The 20761-nt window shown below is 45.5% G+C and overlaps 2 protein-coding genes across 2 annotated transcripts in view; one reads left to right on the top strand and one right to left on the bottom strand.

Moving 5' to 3' along the window:
• The window catches only part of bckdha (branched chain keto acid dehydrogenase E1 subunit alpha), a 47469-nt gene extending 43233 nt beyond the window's left edge, over nucleotides 1-4236 (top strand). The window contains exons 6-8 of the mRNA XM_041878172.2: nucleotides 1879-2085; nucleotides 2441-2582; nucleotides 2917-4236. Coding sequence (XP_041734106.1) covers nucleotides 1879-2085; nucleotides 2441-2582; nucleotides 2917-3259 — 692 coding nt within the window. The 3' untranslated portion in view covers nucleotides 3260-4236. The remainder of the gene's footprint in view (nucleotides 1-1878; nucleotides 2086-2440; nucleotides 2583-2916) is intronic.
• Nucleotides 4237-7204: 2968 nt separating this feature from the next.
• Nucleotides 7205-16858, bottom strand: b3gnt2l (UDP-GlcNAc:betaGal beta-1,3-N-acetylglucosaminyltransferase 2, like). The gene is made up of 2 exons (XM_041878174.2): nucleotides 16685-16858; nucleotides 7205-9773 (listed from the first exon to the last, which is right to left on the bottom strand). Exon 2 carries the CDS (start codon nucleotides 9605-9607, stop codon nucleotides 8288-8290), a length of 1320 nt encoding a protein of 439 aa, XP_041734108.1. The 5' UTR covers nucleotides 9608-9773; nucleotides 16685-16858; the 3' UTR covers nucleotides 7205-8287.
• Nucleotides 16859-20761: the final 3903 nt, after the last annotated feature.

Genomic DNA, 20761 nt, shown 5'->3' with positions numbered 1-20761 from the left:
TGACTAGGGATGACCAGGGATGACCAGGGATGACCAGGGATGACCAGGGATGACCAGGGATGACTAGGGATGACTAGGGATGACTAGGGATGACCAGGGATGACCAGGGAGGACCAGGGATGACTAGGGATGACCAGGGATGACCAGGGATGACTAGGGATGACTAGGGATGACCAGGGAGGACCAGGGATGACTAGGGATGACCAGGGATGACCAGGGATGACTAGGGATGACCAGGGATGACTAGGGATGACCAGGGATGACTAGGGATGACCAGGGATATCAGAGGCAGTAGGGATGACCAGGGATGACCAGGGATGACTAGGGATGACCAGGGATGACTAGGGATGACCAGGGATGACCAGGGATGACTAGGGATGACCAGGGATATCAGAGGCAGTAGGGATGACCAGGGATGACCAGGGATGACCAGGGATGACCAGGGATGACCAGGGATGACTAGGGATGACTAGGGATGACCAGGGATGACTAGGGATGACCAGGGAGGACCAGGGAGGACTAGGGATGACCAGGGATGACTAGGGATGACCAGGGATGACTAGGGATGACCAGGGATGACTAGGGATGACCAGGGATGACTAGGGATGACCAGGGATGACTAGGGATGACCAGAGATATCAGAGGCAGTAGGGATGACCAGGGATGACTAGGGATGACTAGGGATGACCAGGGATGACCAGGGATGACCAGGGATGACCAGGGATGACCAGGGATATCAGAGGCAGTAGGGATGACCAGGGATGACCAGGGATGACCAGGGATGACCAGGGATGACTAGGGATGACTAGGGATGACCAGGGATGACTAGGGATGACTAGGGATGACCAGGGATGACCAGGGAGGACTAGGGAGGACCAGGGATGACCAGGGATGACTAGGGATGACTAGGGATGACCAGGGATGACTATGGATGACCAGGGATGACCAGGGATGACTAGGGATGACTAGGGATGACTAGGGATGACCAGGGATGACTAGGGATGACCAGGGATGACTAGGGATGACCAGGGATATCAGAGGCAGTAGGGATGACCAGGGATGACCAGGGATGACTAGGGATGACCAGGGATGACCAGGGATGACTAGGGATGACCAGGGATATCAGAGGCAGTAGGGATGACCAGGGATGACTAGGGATGACCAGGGATGACCAGGGATGACCAGGGATGACCAGGGATATCCTCTTGATAAGTGCATGAATTGGACCATTTCCTGTCCTGCTAAGCATTCGAAATGTAACGAGTACTTTTGGGTGTCAGGGAAAATGTGTTGAGTAAAAGTACATTATTTTCTGTAGGAATATAGTGAAGTAAAAGTTGTTAAAAATTAAAATAGTAAAGTACAGATACCTAAATAAAAAATAACTTTAGTACTTTCAAGTATTTACACCCCTACCTTTCTGTGTGTATGTATGTATATATATATATATATATATATATATATATATATATATATATAACTAACCCCTACCTCTCTCTCTCTGTATATACTAAACTGTGTGTACTAACCCCTACCTCTGTGTACTAACCCCTACCTCTGTGTACTAACCCCTACCTCTGTGTACTAACCCCTACCTCTGTGTACTAACCCCTACCTCTGTGTACTAACCCCTACCTCTGTGTACTAACCCCTACCCCTGTGTGTACTAACCCCTACCCCTCTGTGTACTAACCCCTACCTCTGTGTACTAACCCCTACCTCTGTGTACTAACCCCTACCCCTCTGTGTACTAACCCCTACCTCTGTGTACTAACCCCTACCTCTGTGTACTAACCCCTACCCCTCTGTGTACTAACCCCTACCTCTGTGTACTAACCCCTACCCCTGTGTACTAACCCCTACCTATCTCTATACTAGCGGCGGGGGCAGCGTATGCAGTGAAGAGAGAGAACACCAACCGTGCTGTGATCTGTTACTTCGGAGAGGGCGCGGCCAGCGAGGGCGACGCTCACGCCGGGTTCAACTTCTCTGCCACCCTGGAGTGCCCGCTCATCTTCTTCTGCCGTAACAACGGCTACGCCATCTCCACGCCGACCAACGAGCAGTACCGGGGGGACGGCATCGGTAAGACAGGCAGCGTGTTGTTCTGTTTGTTTGGGTTTCCCATCACCTTGTTACAGGACTAAAACAACAGCTAGTCTTCCTGAGGTCCAGTACAAAACAACCACGTACACAGAAATAACGACAGAGACTCATTTGAAAAAGATCCCCAATGTCTGAATAAGGTTTTACTTGTGATATGTGGTTGTCTTATTGTAAGTGGCTCTGGATAAGAGCGTCTGCTAAATTACTCCTCTAAATGCTAGCAAGACAACAAGGAGAAAGACTTACTGTTTGTGTATGATTCTCTTTCCAGTTATGAGGATCTGTGTGTCGTGTTATGTACAGTGAACAAACAACGTGTTTATTCTCTTCCCAGCCGCCCGCGGTCCAGGCTACGGTATGATGTCTATCAGAGTGGACGGTAACGACGTGTTCGCTGTGTACAATGCTACCAAGGAAGCTCGCCGCAGGGCTGTGGCCGAGAACCAGCCCTTCCTCATTGAGGCCATGACCTACAGGTACATTACCTATCAGACTGGGCCACGTTCAGTTGCCAAACGTTGTTGAATGTTGCAGATAGAAATGGTATGAATAGAGCCAACGTGACTCCTTGTTCTACATATATATTTCTATCTGAACGCACCCATGGAGTTCAGAGGATTTATTTACATTGTCCTTCAAGATGACACCTCTGTTGGTTGTCTCGTGGCATGAATTATTAACAAGAGGTTGAATCAAAACCATAGTTTAAGAGCATTCAAAGACCAGAGGCACCCCGCATTATATAATATTGGGGGAAACATTTACCTGACCTAAACTTCCACTGACGTTCTCCTCCGTCCCATCCCTCAGGATTGGTCACCACAGCACCAGCGACGACAGCTCGGCCTACCGCTCCGTAGATGAGGTGAACTACTGGGACAAGCAGGACCACCCCATCTCCCGGCTGCGCCACTACATGACGGCCCGCTCCTGGTGGTCCGAGGAAGATGAGAGGAGCTGGAGGAAGCAGAGCCGTAAGATGGTGATGGAGGCGTTTGAGAAGGCCGAGAAGAGGCACAAGCCCCACCCTGACCTGATGTTCTCTGATGTGTATGAAGAGATGACCCCTAACCTGGTCAAGCAGAAGGAGGCCATGTGGAGACACGTCCAGCAGTACAAAGAGCACTATCCCCTGGACGCCTACGCCAAGTAAACACCTCCACCACCACCACAGGGGGGGATACTACAAAGCAGGATCAATGAGTTAGCCAGCTAACTTTGATGAGCAACTTTTTATTTTCTGGTTTATTAAAAAAAAAGCTAAACTTTGGGTATTTGTTTTTTGTTTGTTGAATCAATTAGATCATGCCCATTTCAAGCTTATCTTTCTAAAAAAATATATATAAAAAATGTATCAGAATATTTAGGCCCGCTTTGTATTCTACTGTATAGAGTTATAGTTCTGATGTTCTGACCAGGCTGCAATTCTACTGCTTTCTGCAGAGTAGTGGGAGGGAGGAGGAAGGAGGAAAATGTTCATTGTTTTGTTCCACCTGTCCATCAACCACTATGGGCCTCTGGTTTTTGTGCCTTGAATGAATGAGAGAGTCTGACGCAGTTTTCCCCACCCGTGTACTGTGTTAAACAGGATGATCAAGATTTTCCTGCTCGCTCAACAAGTCACGAGTCACCAGCATTTATCAGTCTACAGGAGTCTTGCCGGTGAGCAAAAGGCATTTTTGCACACTGGTTAGTAGTTCCTGAGATTATCAGTACGTATTGCATCTGTATCTGAGTGAAGCATGCTGTGGGAACCATCTATCTACCCATCTCATCTCCTATACCAGTGGTGTTCTCATGCTGTACCTTTTATGTTTCACCCATTTCCTTTAAAATCCTCCTTTCTGTGCGACGGTTATTACGCAATACTGTAGACTGCCACTCTCCTCTTGATATGGATAGTTTTCTAGCTGTTGGTACTGGGTCTATGGCTGAGGTGTATTTTAAAGTAGACGCCCCAAAATGTGGGTGTACAGGTTTGTGTGCTGTCACTGAATAATCGTCTAGAACACAGATGACTGATCATTTGAGGGAACAGAACACGGAGCCTGTCACTAATACTGTTTGTAATGTTCTGAGTTTTGTTGATTCCAACATGTCTAAAAAATAAAAAGATGCTGTGGAGACAAAGTTGTTTGACATGAATGGAGGTGCTGTATAGTATACCACCGTACAAAACCAACCATAAACCTCAATCTGGCATGATTGAGGTTAATGCGTGATTTAATAAACATTTATTTTTGTGAATTTTACCTGCTTTTTCTCCCCAATTGGTAGTTACGATCTTGTCTCATCGCTGCAACTCCCCAACGGGCTCAGGAGAGGCAAAGGTTGAGTCATATGTACACGCGTCCTCCGAAACACGATCCGTCGTGCCGCGCTGCTTCTTAACACACTGCTCGCTTAACCCGGAAGCCAGCCACACCGACGTGTCGGAGGAAACACAGTTCAACTGACGACCGAAGTCAGCTTGCAGGCGCCCGGCCCGCCACAAGAGTGCGATGAGCCAAGGAGATCCCTCCCCTGACACGGACAACGCTGGGCCAATTGTGCGCCGCCCCTTGGGTCTCCCGGTCACGACACAGCCTGGGATCTAGCCGCCCCATGGGTCTCCCCGGTCACGACACAGCCTGGGATCTAATCCAAAGCTGTAGTGGAGCCTCTGCATCACTCAGGAGGCCAACTTTTCAACAATATTCATCATAACTAACGTACTGCTCAGTTTATTACATTCTAGATAAATACAGTGGGGGGAAAAAAAGTATTTAGTCAGCCACCAATTGTGCAAGTTCTCCCACTTAAAAAGATGAGAGAGGCCTGTAATTTTCATCATAGGTACACGTCAACTATGACAGACAAATTGAGAACAAAAAATCCAGAAAATCACATTGTAGGATTTTTATGAATTTATTTGCAAATTATGGTGGAAAATAAGTATTTGGTCACCTACAAACAAGCAAGATTTCTGGCTCTCACAGACCTGTAACTTCTTCTTTAAGAGGCTCCTCTGTCCTCCACTCGTTACCTGTATTAATGGCACCTGTTTGAACTTGTTATCAGTATAAAAGACACCTGTCCACAACCTCAAACAGTCACACTCCAATCTCCACTATGGCCAAGACCAAAGAGCTGTCAAAGGACACCAGAAACAAAATTGTAGACCTGCACCAGGCTGGGAAGACTGAATCTGCAATAGGTAAGCAGCTTGGTTTGAAGAAATCAACTGTGGGAGCAATTATTAGGAAATGGAAGACATACAAGACCACTGATAATCTCCCTCGATCTGGGGCTCCACGCAAGATCTCACCCCTTGGGGTCAAAATGATCACAAGAACGGTGAGCAAAAATCCCAGAACCACACGGGGGGACCTAGTGAATGACCTGCAGAGAGCTGGGACCAAAGTAACAAAGCCTACCATCAGTAACACACTACGCCGCCAGGGACTCAAATCCTGCAGTGTCAGACGTGTCCCCCTGCTTAAGCCAGTACATGTCCAGGCCCGTCTGAAGTTTGCTAGAGTGCATTTGGATGATCAAGAAGAAGATTGGGAGAATGACATATGGTCAGATGAAACCAAAATATAACTTTTTGGTAAAAACTCAACTAGTCGTGTTTGGAGGACAAAGAATGCTGAGTTGCATCCAAAGAACACCATACCTACTGTGAAGCATGGGGGTGGAAACATCATGCTTTGGGGCTGTTTTTCTGCAAAGGGACCAGGACGACTGATCTGTGTAAAGGAAAGAATGAATGGGGCCATGTATTGTGAGATTTTGAGTGAAAACCTCCTTCCATCAGCAAGGGCATTGAAGATGAAACGTGGCTGGATCTTTCAGCATGACAATGATCCCAAACACACCGCCCGGGCAACGAAGGAGTGGCTTCGTAAGAAGCATTTCAAGGTCCTGGAGTGGCCTAGCCAGTCTCCAGATCTCAACCACATAGAAAATCTTTGGAGGGAGTTGGAAGTCCGTGTTGCCCAGCGACAGCCCCAAAACATCACTGCTCTAGAGGGGATCTGCATGGAGGAATGGGCCAAAATATCAGCAACAGTGTGTGAAAACCTTGTGAAGACTTACAGAAAACGTTTGACCTGTGTCATTGCCAATAAAGGGTATATAACAAAGTATTGAGAAACTTTTGTTATTGACCAAATACTTATTTTCCACCATAATTTGCAAATAAATTCATTAAAAATCCTACAATGTGATTTTCTGGATTTTTTTCCCTCATTTTGTCTGTCATAGTTGACGTGTACCTATGATGAAAATTACAGGCCTCTCTCACCTTTTTAAGTGGGAGAACTTGCACAATTGGTGGCTGACTAAATACATTTTTTCCCCACTGTAATTGCCTCCCTATAAACACACAATGGAAAGTTTCAAATTAAAATCACTGCAAGATTTTTTTTGCCATGTTCAAGACAACTGAAATCAAGTAGGCCTCCTGTAGCTCAGTTGGTAGAGCATGGCGCTTGCAACGCCAGGGTTGTGATTTCGATTCCCACGGGCCAGTATGAAGAATGTATGCACTCACTAACTGTAAGTCGCTCTTATCCAGAGCTCTAATTCTAGAGCTCCAACCTGAAGATCACTGACATGATTTGACCTTGTTTTGTCTTGAAAGCACCATACAATGACACCCTTAGTCCCTTAGAGGAGAATATCAAGACAACTACATGCAAGTAAATAAATCAATTAAATGTCATACAAAAATGTGATGTGTAATCCACCTCCCAAATTGTATCTATTTTATTAATTTACAAAAAAAGTATACCTTACAACATTTTATTGTCCGCAGACACTAAGTCTGGACCTCAGGCAGTACAGGCAGCAGAACACATCCTGGATGCAATTTAGAACAGTATCCCAACTCCAGTCCTCCAGTATCCCCCAACAGCCCAACTCCAGTCCTCCACTACCCCCAACAGCCCAACTCCAGTCCTCCAGTACCCCCCAACAGCCCAACTCCAGTCCTCCACTACCCCCAACAGCCCAACTCCAGTCCTCCAGTACCCCCCAACAGCCCAACTCCAGTCCTCCACTACCCCCAACAGCCCAACTCCAGTCCTCCAGTATCCCCAACAGCTCCCATTTCTGTTGTAGCCCCGGACAAACTCACCTGATTTGAGGGCTTGATGATTAGTTGACAAGTTGAATCAGGTGTGCTTGTCGAGGGCTACAACAAAAAGGTGTGCTGGTGCGGGTACTGGAGGACTGGAGTTGGGATCTAGATCTACTACAGTATGCAGACACAGAACTCAGCAATAAGAGGGGATGGCTGTGGGTACTGGAGGACTGGAGTTGGGATCTAGATCTACTACAGTATGCAGACACAGAACTCAGCAATAAGAGGGGATGGCTGGGCTCAACTACAGACGTCAACAGGTACTTCATGGAAAACATTTATTCTATCCTGTGAGTTCAGTTAAAATCACCTCCAGCATTATCAAACATATTTACATATAAACCTCTAACTGGTAATCGAGTATGTCTGCAGAAACAGAAGGGCTGAGGATGTCTTCAGAAACATTTCCAGTGCATCTTTGGTCAGCCAGTGTCGTGCCTAGGATTGCAAAAATCTGGTAACTTTTTCCCAAAATCCCCAGGTTTTCCAGAAAAACCTGTTGGAAGATTCCTAGAAACAGGAGGGAATAAACAGGAAATGTGGAATCCTCCAACCAGGATTTCTGGAAAACCTGAACATTTTGGGAAAGTTACTGGATTTTTTTCAACCCTAGTTGTGGAAATAATCCCTGAGTGAGTGAAGCTAAAAAGCTAGACGTTGCCCTAACCACATATCTCAGATCAGATGATGACAAATCCCATTAGGGAGGGAGGGTGGAAGGATTACATCTGGCTCAATCAGGCCATTCAGCATATGAACAGGGGGTTGTGTGTTCAGCTGCAATAGGGTTGCAAAACTCAGGGGAACTTTGAATACATTCCATGGTTTTCCGGAATCCCGGTTGGCGGATTCCCGGAATAAGCAGGATATCCGGAGTCCTACAACCAGGATTTCTGGGAAACCAGGGAATTTATTGTAAGTTCCCGAAAATGTGCAACCATAGTTCAGCATATGAACAGGGGGGATGGAAATTGGGAATTTAACATCTGACCCTGTGTCAGTGGTGAGGGGGTCAACGTCTACCACCTCCAAGGCTTAGTGAGGCCCTAGCCCTCAACATACAAGCAGGGGGTTGTGTATACCACTCCACAGTCGCATGATCTGCTGAGGGCTCCGCTGGTGCACCAGCAGCAGATCCTTATGAGCACACGGGTTATTCCGGTCCTGCTCACGAATGTCAAACGTATGGAAGCCTTCGTGTGCCTCTGGAAGTATTCCCAGTGCGTTGAAGCACATCCCAGTGTAGACGTCGTCAATGGGGAAGAAAGGGAGGAACTTGGAGACGCTGTAAAGTGGTCTGATCAACGACCCAGAGAAGAGGTAGCCTCCTCCCCCAGCGTACGCAGGGTAAGGCCCGTCGTAGAAGGTCAGAGGGATGTAGTACTTGGTGTTGGCGTCACGGAGGGGACTAGCGGTAGAGATGATCTGGCCCAGGTAGAGCTTGGAGGCCTTGTTAGGCTCCAGGGACTGCAGGTAGCCCAGTATGGCTTCAGTGTTGGCAAAGACGTCATCATCCCCTTTAAAGACAAAGGAGACTTTAGGGCAGTTGCTCAGCACCCACCTGTAGAACACCTGCTCCTTCAGAGTGAGGTTGAAGAACGAGTCATGGAAGTCCCACTGGAGGAGGTCGCCATGGTGACGCGCCTCAGACCCCAGCAGCTGGCTCAGGTTGGGCTCGTCCGGGGTGGTGGTCCCCAGCAGGAACACGGTACGAACTCTGAACCCTCCTCCGTACACCGCTTCTCGCCCCCACGTCTCCCGTACCACCTGTCTCTGCTCAAAGTTCCTCGGGGTCGACTTGATGGCGAAGAGGAGGAAGGTCACTCTGTCCTCCGAGGTGCACTTCTCCGGTTGGTCGATCAGGATAGGCGGGTTTCTACACTCCATCCCATGCACGAAGTCCTGGTGGAGTTCTGGATAAGAAGTGAGGTCATGAATGTTGGTCAGGGGCTGCTTGGGGTTGTGTCGGCAACGGGACCAGTCCAGAGCCTCCTGACGTGTTGAGTTCCCCCCCTGGTCCAGTCGTCTGAGGCCAGAGTACATTAGACGGTTCCAATAGGCTGTGCTCTGAGGTATGACCTTCCTGATGGCAGCAGAGACAGCAGCTTGGTTGACATCAGGAGGAGGTGGAACAGTGAACTGAACAGGGACACTTCTCTTTACCTCCTTATTGAAGGGAAGGGTTTTACTGGCCTTGGTGGTGGTCAGTCTGGGGTAGTGTGTTCTAATGCTGTCCTCTGGGCTGGTGTTGGCTGGGACCTCCAGTAGAGCTATGTGTGTGTGGGCCTGATGGAGGTTGAGTGAAGAGTAGAAGAAGATGAAGAAGAGGCTGCACAGGACGGCCATGATGACGAGGGCCTGAACACGCCTCATCCTCTGGGTCCTGGATGGGCTTCACCTGCAGTACAGTACGGGAGTGGGAGGGTTCTAGAATGAGGCAGGGTTCTAGAATTAGGAAATTATAGGAATAGAACCATACAGATATTCCAGAGAATCCTGTTTGTGATCATCCAGTTTGATTCTTCAGAGCCTGTTTTGCCTGGTGACGAGAAAGAAAACAGTCATCTTAAAAGTCAGCATTCCTTTTGTTAGTCTAGTTGTAGAGGCTCCTACACTTTTCTTTCACAGCTTAGTAAAGAACACAAAGTAACTATCTGCCATTGAATTGTCTTAAACCTTCTATTCCTCTTTGTTTGGCAGCAGGCTAGTCTCAGTCCTATGTTCCAAAGCCTTAGCTGGCTACAATTACTTCTTTTCAAAGGACACAAGGTGGACACGAAAAGGGAAAAACTAAATGAGTCGGGTCAGCTGATTTGCAAAAACTGAAGTCGAGCAGGCAGGAAGACAGTCAGGCATACAGTGGAGCTCGTAGAGGTTTTCCTGTGGTCTGTACTGTGGTTAGAGTATAGCTTTCTAAAATGTGTCATGAGAGAAAGAACTGCTGATAAAGACTAATCCAAGCGTTTAACGTGAGGACAATGGGGGCTGAGGTTTAAGATACGGGAGTAAATTATGGAGTAATACTTTGTCTGGAATAGGGGGGGGGAAGCTCAAACTGGAAATTATTTTTAATTGTAAAACGTTTATTTCCATTTCAAAATGTAACCAGCCAGCCACATTGTTACCAGCCACACTGGACAGGCAGCTGGAGAGAGGGCAACATGTTGGGACTGGGAGACTAGTCAGGATCGAGGGAAAGATGAACGGAGCAAAGTACAGAGATATCCTTGCTGAAAACCTGCTCCAGAGTGCTCAGGACCTCAGACTGGGGCGAAGGTTCACCTTCCAACAGGACAAAGACCCTAAGCACACAGCCAAGACAACGCAGGAGTGGCTTCGGGACAAGTCTCTGAATGTCCTTGAGTGGCCCAGCCTGAGCCCGGACTTGAACCCGATCGAACATCTCTGGAGAGACCTGAAAATAGCTGTGCAGCGACGCTCCCCATCCAACCTGACAGAGCTTGAGAGGATCTGCAGAGAAGAATGGGAGAAACTCCCCAAATACAGGTTTGCCAAGCTTGTAGCGTCATACCCAAGAAGACTAGAGGCTGTAATCGCTGCCAAAGGTGCTTCAATAAAGTACTGAGTAAAGGGTCTGAATACTTATGTAAATGTGCTATGTTTTTTTATACATTTGCAAAAATGTCTAAAAACCTGTTTTTGCTTTGTCATTATGGGGTATTGTGTAGAGATTGAAGGAAAAAAACTATTTAATCAATTTTAGAATAAGGCTGTAACATAACAAAATGTGGAAAAAGTCAAGGTCTGAATACTTTCCGAATGCACTGTAAATATCAAGAATGTATTCTAAATTAGGTTAAAAACATTTAAATAAAGGTGGTTGAGCAGCTAGAATATCTAGTGAGTACTGCACCATGTGTACTCTACACTCTCCTGTGATTAATTAGGAAGTACCACAGGCAGATCAACAGTTGTCTGACCCTGAGGGGTCATCACCTACAGAACAGGGAGAGGCTGAGTCCCAAACGGCTGCCTATTCCCTACAGTGAGGGGGGGAAAGTATTTGATCCCCTGCTGATTTTGTACGTTTGCCCACTGACAAAGACATGATCAGTCTATAATTTTAAATGGTAGGTTTATTTGAACAGTGAGAGACAGAATAACAACAAAACAATCCAGAAAAACGCATGTCAAAAATTTTTATAAATTGATTTGCATTTTAATGAGGGAAATAAGTATTTGACCCCTCTGCAAAACATGACTTAGTACTTGGTGGCAAAACCCTTGTTGGGAATCACAGAGGTCAGACGTTTCTTGTAGTTGGCCACCAGGTTTGCACACATCTCAGGAGGGATTTTGTCCCACTCCTCTTTGCAGATCTTCTCCAAGTCATTAAGGTTTCGAGCCTGACGTTTGGCAACTCAAACCTTCAGCTCCCTCCACAGATTTTCTATGGGATTAAGGTCTGGAGACTGGCTAGGCCACTCCAGGACCTTAATGTGCTTCTTCTTGAGCCACTCCTTTGTTGCCTTGGCCGTGTGTTTTGGGTCATTGTCATGCTGGAATACCCATTCACGACCCATTTTCAATGCCCTGGCTGAGGGAAGGAGGTTCTCACCCAAGATTTGATGGCACATTGCCCCGTCCATCGTCCCTTTGATGCAGTGAAGTTGTCATGTCCCCTTAGCAGAAAAACACCCCCAAAGCATAATGTTTCTACCTCCATGTTTGACGGTGGGGATGGTGTTCTTGGGGTCATAGGTAGCATTCCTCCTCCTCCAAACACGGCGAGTTGAGTTGATGCCAAAGAGCTCGATTTTGGTCTCATCTGACCATAACACTTTCACCCAGTTCTCCTCTGAATCATTCAGATGTTCATTGGCAAACTTCAGACGGCCCTGTATATGTGCTTTCTTGAGCAGGGGGACCTTGCGGGCGCTGCAGGATTTCAGTCCTTCACGGCGTAGTGTGTTACCAATTGTTTTCTTGGTGACTATGGTCCCAGCTGCCTTGAGATCATTGACAAGATCCTCCCGTGTAGTTCTGGGCTGATTCCTCACCGTTCGCATGATCATTGCAACTCCACGAGGGGAGATCTTGCATGGAGCCCCAGGCCGAGGGAGATTGACAGTTCTTTTGTGTTTCTTCCATTTGCGAATAATCCCACCAACTGTTGTCACCTTCTCACCAAGCTGCTTGGCGATGGTCTTGTAGCCCATTCCAGCCTTGTGTAGGTCTACAATCTTGTCCCTGACATCCTTGGAGAGCTCTTTGGTCTTGGCCATGGTGGAGAGTTTGGAATCTGATTGATTGATTTCTTCTGTTGACAGGTGTCTTTTATACAGGTAACAAGCTGAGATTAGGAGCACTCCCTTTAAGAGTGTGCCCCTAATCTCAACTCATTACCTGTATAAAAGACACCTGGGAGCCAGAAATCTTTCTGATTGAGAGTGGATCAAATACTTATTTCCCTCATTAAAATGCAAATCAATTTATAACATTTTTTACATGCGATTTTTCTGGATTTTGTTGTTGTTATTCTGTCACTCACTGTTCAAATAAAGCTACCATTAAAATTATAGACTGATCATTTATTTTTCAGTGGGTAAACGTACAAAATCAGCAGGGGATCAAATACTTTTTTCCCCCTCACTGTATCTAATGCACTACTTTTGACCAGGACCCATAGCTTTTGGGACACAACCAGGACCATGTTATTATGAAAGAAAGGGGGGAAATAGTACCTCATGACTACCGGTAAGAAGAAAAAGGCCACTTGATCAGATTAAAAAGATTTGTGATTAGGAAATGTGGATTATGATAGTTGTACAGCATCCATATACAGTGGGGGGAAAAAGTATTTATTCAGCCACCAATTGTGCAAGTTCTCCCACTTAAAAATATGAGAGAGGCCTGTAATTTTCATCATAGGTATACGTCAACTATGACAGACAAAATGAGAAAAAAAATCCAGAAAATCACATTGTAGGATTTTTAATGAATTTATTTGCAAATTATGGTGGAAAATAAGTATTTGGTCAATAACAAAAGTTTCTCAATACTTTGTTATATACCCTTTGTTGGCAATGACACAGGTCAAACGTTTTCTGTAAGTCTTCACAAGGTTCACACACACTGTTGCTGGTATTTTGGCCCATTCCTCCATGCAGATCTCCTCTAGAGCAGTGATGTTTTGGGGCTGTCGCTGGGCAACACGGACTTTCAACTCCCTCCAAAGATTTTCTATGGGGTTGAGATCTGGAGACTGGCTAGGCCACTCCAGGACCTTGAAATGCTTCTTACGAAGCCACTCCTTCATTGCCCGGGCGGTGTGTTTGGGATCATTGTCATGCTGAAAGACCCAGCCACGTTTCATCTTCAATGCCCTTGCTGATGGAAGGAGGTTTTCACTCAAAATCTCACGATACATGGCCCCATTCATTCTTTCCTTTACACGGATCAGTCATCCTGGTCCCTTTGCAGAAAAACAGCCCCAAAGCATGATGTTTCCACCCCCATGCTTCACAGTAGGTATGGTGTTCTTTGGATGCAACTCAGCATTCTTTGTCCTCCAAACACGACGAGTTGAGTTTTTACCAAAAAGTTCTATTTTGGTTTCATCTGACCATATGACATTCTCCCAATCCTCTTCTGGATCATCCAAATGCACTCTAGCAAACTTCAGACGGGCCTGGACATGTACTGGCTTAAGCAGGGGGACACGTCTGGCACTGCAGGATTTGAGTCTTTGGCGGCGTAGTGTGTTACTGATGGTAGGCTTTGTTACTTTGGTCCCAGCTCTCTGCAGGTCATTCACTAGGTCCCCCCGTGTGGTTCTGGGATTTTTGCTCACCGTTCTTGTGATCATTTTGACCCCACGGGGTGAGATCTTGCGTGGAGCCCCAGATCGAGGGAGATTATCAGTGGTCTTGTATGTCTTCCATTTCCTAATAAATGCTCCCACAGTTGATTTCTTCAAACCAAGCTGCTTACCTATTGCAGATTCAGTCTTCCCAGCCTGGTGCAGGTCTACAATTTTGTTTCTGGTGTCCTTTGACAGCTCTTTAGTCTTGGCCATAGTGGAGTTTGGAGTGTGACTGTTTGAGGTTGTGGACAGGTGTCTTTTATACTGATAACAAGTTCAAACAGGTGCCATTAATACAGGTAACGAGTGGAGGACAGAGGAGCCTCTTAAAGAAGAAGTTACAAGTCTGTGAGAGCCAGAAATCTTGCTTGTTTGTAGGTGACCAAATACTTATTTTCCACCATAATTAGCAAATAAATTCATTAAAAATCCTACAATGTGATTTTCTGGAGAAAAAAATTCTCCATTTGTCTGTCATAGTTGACGTGTACCTATGATGAAAATTACAGGCCTCTCTCATCTTTTTAAGTGGGAGAACTTGCACAATTGGTGCCCTCCTGTACTCTCTGTTCACCCATGACTGCATGGCCAGGCACGACTCCAACACCATCATTAAGTTTGCCGACGACACAACAGTGGTAGGCCTGATCACCGACAACAATGAGACAGCCTATAGGGAGGAGGTCAGAGACCTGGCCGTGTGGTGCCAGGACAACAACCTCTCCCTCAACGTGACCAAGACAAAGGAGATGATTGTGGACTACAGGAAGAAAAAGAGGACTGAGCACGCCCCCATTCTCATCGACGGGGCTGTAGTGGAACAGGTTGAGAGCTTCAAGTTCCTTGGTGTCCACATCACCAACGAACTATCATGGTCCAAACACACCAAGACAGTCGTGAAGAGGGCACGACAAAGCCTATTCCCCCTCAGGAGACTGAAAAGATTTGGCATGGGTCCTCAGATCCTCAAAAAATTATACAGCTGCACCATCGAGAGCATCCTGACTGGTTGCATCACCGCCTGGTATGGCAACTGCTTGGCCTCCGACCGCAAGGCACTACAGAGGGTAGTGCGTACGGCCCAGTACATCACTGGGGCCAAGCTTCCTGCCATCCAGGACCTCTATACCAGGCGGTGTCAGAGGAAGGCCCTCAAAATTGTAAAAGACTCCAGCCACCCTAGTCATAGACTGTTCTCTCTGCTACCGCACGGCAAGCGGTACCGGAGTGCCAAGTCTAGGTCCAAAAGACTTCTCAACAGCTTCTACCCCCAAGCCATAAGACTCCTGAACAGCTAATCATGGCTACCCGGACTATTTGCACTGCCCCCCCACCCCATCCTTTTTACGCTGCTGCTACTCTGTTAATTATTTATGCATAGTCACTTTAACTCTACCCATATGTACATATTACCTCAACTAGCCGGTGCCCCCGCACATTGACTCTGCAACGGTACCCCCCTGTATATATAGCCTCCCTACAGTTATTTTATTTTACTTCTGCTCTTTTTTTTCTCAACACTTTTTTTGTTGTTGTTTTATTTTTACTTTTTTTGTTAAAAATAAATGCACTGTTGGTTAAGGGCTTGTCAGTAAGCATTTCATTGTAATGTCTGCACCTGTTGTATTCGGCGCATGTGACCAATACAATTTGATTTGATTTGATTTGACTAAATACTTTTTTTCCCCCACTGTAACAACACAGATAAAACTAAGCCACTGCCAGGCAAATATAGAAGAACACAGTTCGTTTTATCTGTGTTATATCTGCCTGTTAGATATAACTGTAATGTCGGAGTAAGAAGCACAAGCAATTCGCTACACCCGCAATAACATCTGCTAAACACGTTTGATTTGATATAACAACACATATATGCTACAACAGGTTCCACTGCCAGGCAGAGTGAGACATGGGAAAGGTTGCCTGACCAACTAATTAATTAGTAGGTAAAGCAGTTACTAGGCAAGAGTCTAGTCTAACATAACTTTTCTCTAGGGTAACTGTGAATTATATTTTAATAAGAGTCTTTAAATAAAATAAAATAAAAACAGCTTATTGATGTTATTGGTTAACCATTCAACAACAAATATTATTTCCAAGGGGAATGCCAAATAAATAAATATGATTATTTTAGATCTACCACCACAGCAATTAAAGCCCTACAGATAATAACCTCGTTTAAAAATAATGTCAAATGATTGAACAGTGAAACAATTGTTCATGTCTGCATCTCTGTAACTGCACAGCTGTGTAAAATCACAATAGGGACCCTGAACGGAAATAAGTGACTTTATTGTGGAATCCCGGTCACGTTTTTAAATGAATGTATGTAGGCCTACTGTGAACATGTATATTTTTTTTTTACTGACAAAAAACAAGAAGTCAATCTCCCGACTGACCCATCCAAGACGCATGCACCGTTGTAAACTCGATTTAAAATGTTTAAATTACAAATTCTGTGGGGTAGATGGACTGAAATTATTTCGTCGCTCCGACTACATTATAATGGTTTTTCTTGCGATAAATGTGTTAGTCCTAATGGTTGATTGCATTGTTAAAATGCAATATTTTATCATAATTCTATAAAACAATTGACAGAAAGGTGGTGAAACAATGTTACTTACGGTATGGAACAAACTTTTCCTCCAACTCCTTTCTTTTCAGTGTCGGCTGATGATTCAGACAAGTATGTTCAAACAGTGTCAAATAGGTTTTGTATGCTGCATTTGATAAACCGCCGGGGCTGACAAGCAAAAAAAGACTTCCTACAGTTGTCTCAAGGTGTGGCTACAGAAGATATTCGGCCATGATCACACAAGATACGCGACCTGCCCATAGAGAATAATAGAGGCCTCTAGTGGCCAAACGGCCATTTTGGCAACGCACTGCCATTTGAGGGCTTTCGCCATGTTGTAGCCATTTTAAAGTAGTCAAGTGGATGGGGATTCCTATGGGTTTTAGCCTCAATGGCGCTGCCCATGCTGTTCCAGACGCTATACTGGCACAGATATAAAGATGAGTCCTCCTCTATCTATTTCTATGGACCTGCCCCCTGCATGTGTGGGATCCTACTGGGGAGTGGCTACATTAATTAACTCATGTCCAAACACCTGCCTATCACACTGGAAGAATCTCAATTGCATACTCCTCGAGTCCTCTCTCTCTCTCAAAACCCATTGGAGGAGCAGGTCAGAGGAGAAGACTTCTGTCTTTCTCATCCAATGGGTTTTGAGGAGAGAGGACCCCGAGGAGTATGCAATTGAGATTCTCTTAATGAATATGCAGCAATGGAGGCTGGGAGGAGCTATAGGAGAACGGGCTCATTGTAATGGCTAAAATGGAACGGAGTCAAACGTGGTTTCCATGTTTGATACGTTCCAATTATTCCATTCCAGACATTACAATGAGCCCGTCCTCCTATAGCTCCTCCCACCAGCTTCCTCTGATATGCAGGTAACCTACAGATACAGGCACTCCTCCTCGGCTTCCTAGAGCCCCCGCTCTTGCTCTTTCACATCTAAGTAGGCCTATAAGAATACCACAGAACGAGTCATAATACCCATAAAACCTAGCGGTCAAACAGGGAAATGCTTCCAATAATTTTTCCTCCATTCATTTTTCCCCGTAGGGGTTTTTAGAAATTTTTTAAAATGAGGGCTGTGTTTCGTGTAAGCTTACCCTAGCAATATGTTTTGATAACCGTGTACATTTCTCTAGGACAAGGTGACTTATAAAGAACAACAGATCTGGACGAAACTGCCGAATCGAGGTTGGTTGATGTAATTAATAAATTGGCTACATTTCTTTAAATTGACAATTCTGTGAACTGGTCTTGTACAAGTTTTAAATTGACACAATACCTGTTAGCAAAGTTGTCAGCTAGAGATGACCTGCAGGAGCTTGCAGGGATTTGTAGTTTTGCATGATGTCTACTTTGATGCTAATTAGCATTTTCGAATCTGAGAGTAAATAGAACCGAATATATTGATAAAAGTAATCTTGTCCAAGAGTGATTTACATGGTAATCAAAACGTTATGCCTGGGTAAGCCTACACAAAACACAGCCCTTTTTTAAAATGTTTATAAAATCCCCTATTGGGGGAAAAAGGAATGGCGGAAAAATGATTGGAACCATTTCCGTTTGACTGCTTGGTTTTATAGGTATTATGACACCTCCACAGTGGGGCTCTACTACATTTGCACAGATAAATGGCGGAAGAGGAAGCCAAGACACTCCACTCATAAAACGTGTTTGGGGCCGCTACCTGGTCTGCTGATTACCCCAGCCTCACAGAGGTTCCCTTGGCAACATGAGGATGTTACATGTCTTGTCAAAAGGAAACTCCTGTCTACTTGAGCCCCACCATCATTGGCTCAAGTAGACATTTTTCCCCCCCTAATTGCAAACGGCCTGGATGAACTATCCGTATAGAATGATAGTGGCCAAATTAGCACGGGCAGTACCATTGAGGGCTTCCAACTTCATTCTTCACAATCGTGAAGAAGAAAATGGACTACTTCAAAATGTAGATTGCCTCAATGGCGCTGCGTATGCTGTCACAGACGCTATAATGGCACACATACAAAAATAGTTCCATAGCGATAGCTAGAGAACTCGTCTTAGCTATCCACCGTCTTTGAATGCGTTTCATAAGCTACATATGTTGCCTGGCTGCCCATACTGCTTGCTCCGGCCAAACGCTACGCCAAGGACGTTCGTTTCTAAAGGGTCAATGACATCAATGACATCTAGTATTCTTGGGACGTCCCTACCCTAAACCCTACTGCTTACCCCCCAACCCTAAACCCTACTGCTTACCCCCCAACCCTAAACCCTACTGCTTACCCCCAACCCTAAACCCTACTGCTTACCCCCCAACCCTAAACCCTACTGCTTACCCCCAACCCTAAACCCTACTGCTTACCCCCAACCCTAAACCCTACTGCTTACCCCCCAACCCTAAACCCTACTGCTTACCCCCCAACCCTAAACCCTACTGCTTACCCCCCAACCCTAAACCCTACTGCTTACCGAACCCATTTTACATTTAAAAACTTCAAAGTGGGGTAGAGACGTCGCGAGGATGCGATATAGCGCGGACCGCTTCGAAAGATAAAGCAGAGTCGTCAGACAAACAACGTGATAATTTGTTTTATTTTACACAAAAATTCTAATGAAAACAGTCACAACCTTCTCTCTTTATCTATCAACCTGTCCTTGTCTGTTGGGACCCTACAAAGAGAAAGAGACTAATGCTTATACACTGTACTGACTAAAACGACATCCTTGAATCAAAAGCTTGTCCATCTTTACATGTCAAAATAAGTTGAAATCAATAGCTTTCCAATAAAAATAGCTTTTGAAGTATAGTAAAGCTACTAAGAGTCGGGAACACAAGGTAGAGGGGGTTAAATAGACACAACGCATAGAAGGAAAATAAACCACTTCAAGAAATCAAGAGAATTGGAATAGAATGAATGGAACACTGCAAAATGCATAAGTCATTTAAAACCATAACTAGGTCATGTCTGTATGGGCAATTTATTCATTTATATCATTGGTATGGTGCTTCTTTGTAACTTTGTCTTAAAATACTTATAAATTAAATATTATCAATATTACCATAAGGTCTTCCAAGGCCACTGTGTGAATACATGTATTTCTAATCGGATCCAGCAGTCCACCATTCTTGAAGTGTCCCAAAGCTGGAAGAGTACAGAGTTGATCAGGGATATTCACCTTCCGATTGGCTCTGCTCTTCGTAGTGTGCAGTGCACAGCACGACTGGCTGGTTTCATTCTGAAGGCACTCTGCAGTACCTCTCCCACTCTCACGGTGGCGCAGTCTACAAGTTAGTGTCTGCAGTGGACAGATGACCACAGGTGCACTATGTTCAGCAGAACAGGAGAGGCTAGCTCTGTAAACACGGTGGGTCTGTAGAACAGGAAGCACTAGACTAGCGTTGATGACCTCTCGAGTGGCGCAGTGGTCTAAGGCGCTGCATCGCAGTGCTAGCTGCGCCACTAGATATCCTGGTTCGTATCCAGGCTCTGTCGTAGCCGGCCGCGACCGGGAGACCCATGGGGCGGCGCATAATTGGCGTCGTCCAGGGTAGGGGAGGGAATGGCCGGCAGGGATGTAGCTCAGTTGGTAGTGCATGGCGTTTGCAACGCCAGGGTTGTGGGTTCGATTCCCACGGGGGGCCAGTATGGATAATAATAAATGCACTCACTAACTGTAAGTCGCTCTGGATAAGAGCATCTGCTAAATGACTATAATGTAATGACTGATCAAGAGGAGATACACTGCAAAGGTAAGATGAGCTATCTGCTGTTAAAAAGGCACAAGAGGAGGAGAGCAGAAGCCAGCATATTCTGAGTCGTCTTTATGTTAGGCCCTGCTATGGCTGTTGGCAACACTAGTTAATTCCATATAATTCCCGTGGCATTATTTTATAGTAAGAAGAATACAATTGAACATAGCTGAATAAAATAGAAAGGATATTTTCCCCAAACGATTTTTGATCTTTACATATAGCCTACTAATATATGTGTGGAATTATTTGACTTTGAATGGCCCACAAAAAAAATACTGCAATCAAATAGCGAATGGAGTTTACGTGCCGTAACGTTTTTTAATATGCCAGGTAGGCTACACTAGTCGGAACAGGAAACAACATGTAATACATGTCATCTATGCC

The sequence above is a fragment of the Coregonus clupeaformis genome, chromosome 6 (genome assembly GCF_020615455.1).
Source record: "Coregonus clupeaformis isolate EN_2021a chromosome 6, ASM2061545v1, whole genome shotgun sequence".
NCBI lineage: Eukaryota > Metazoa > Chordata > Actinopteri > Salmoniformes > Salmonidae > Coregonus > Coregonus clupeaformis.
The sequence above is the reverse complement of the archived record's forward strand: the minus strand, read 5'-3'. Positions and strand labels throughout refer to the sequence as shown.

Excerpts from the sequence above, each read along its gene's own strand:
- b3gnt2l (XM_041878174.2), bottom strand. The coding sequence starts at position 9,607 with ATGAGGCGTGTTCAGGCCCTCGTCATCATGGCCGTCCTGTGCAGCCTC.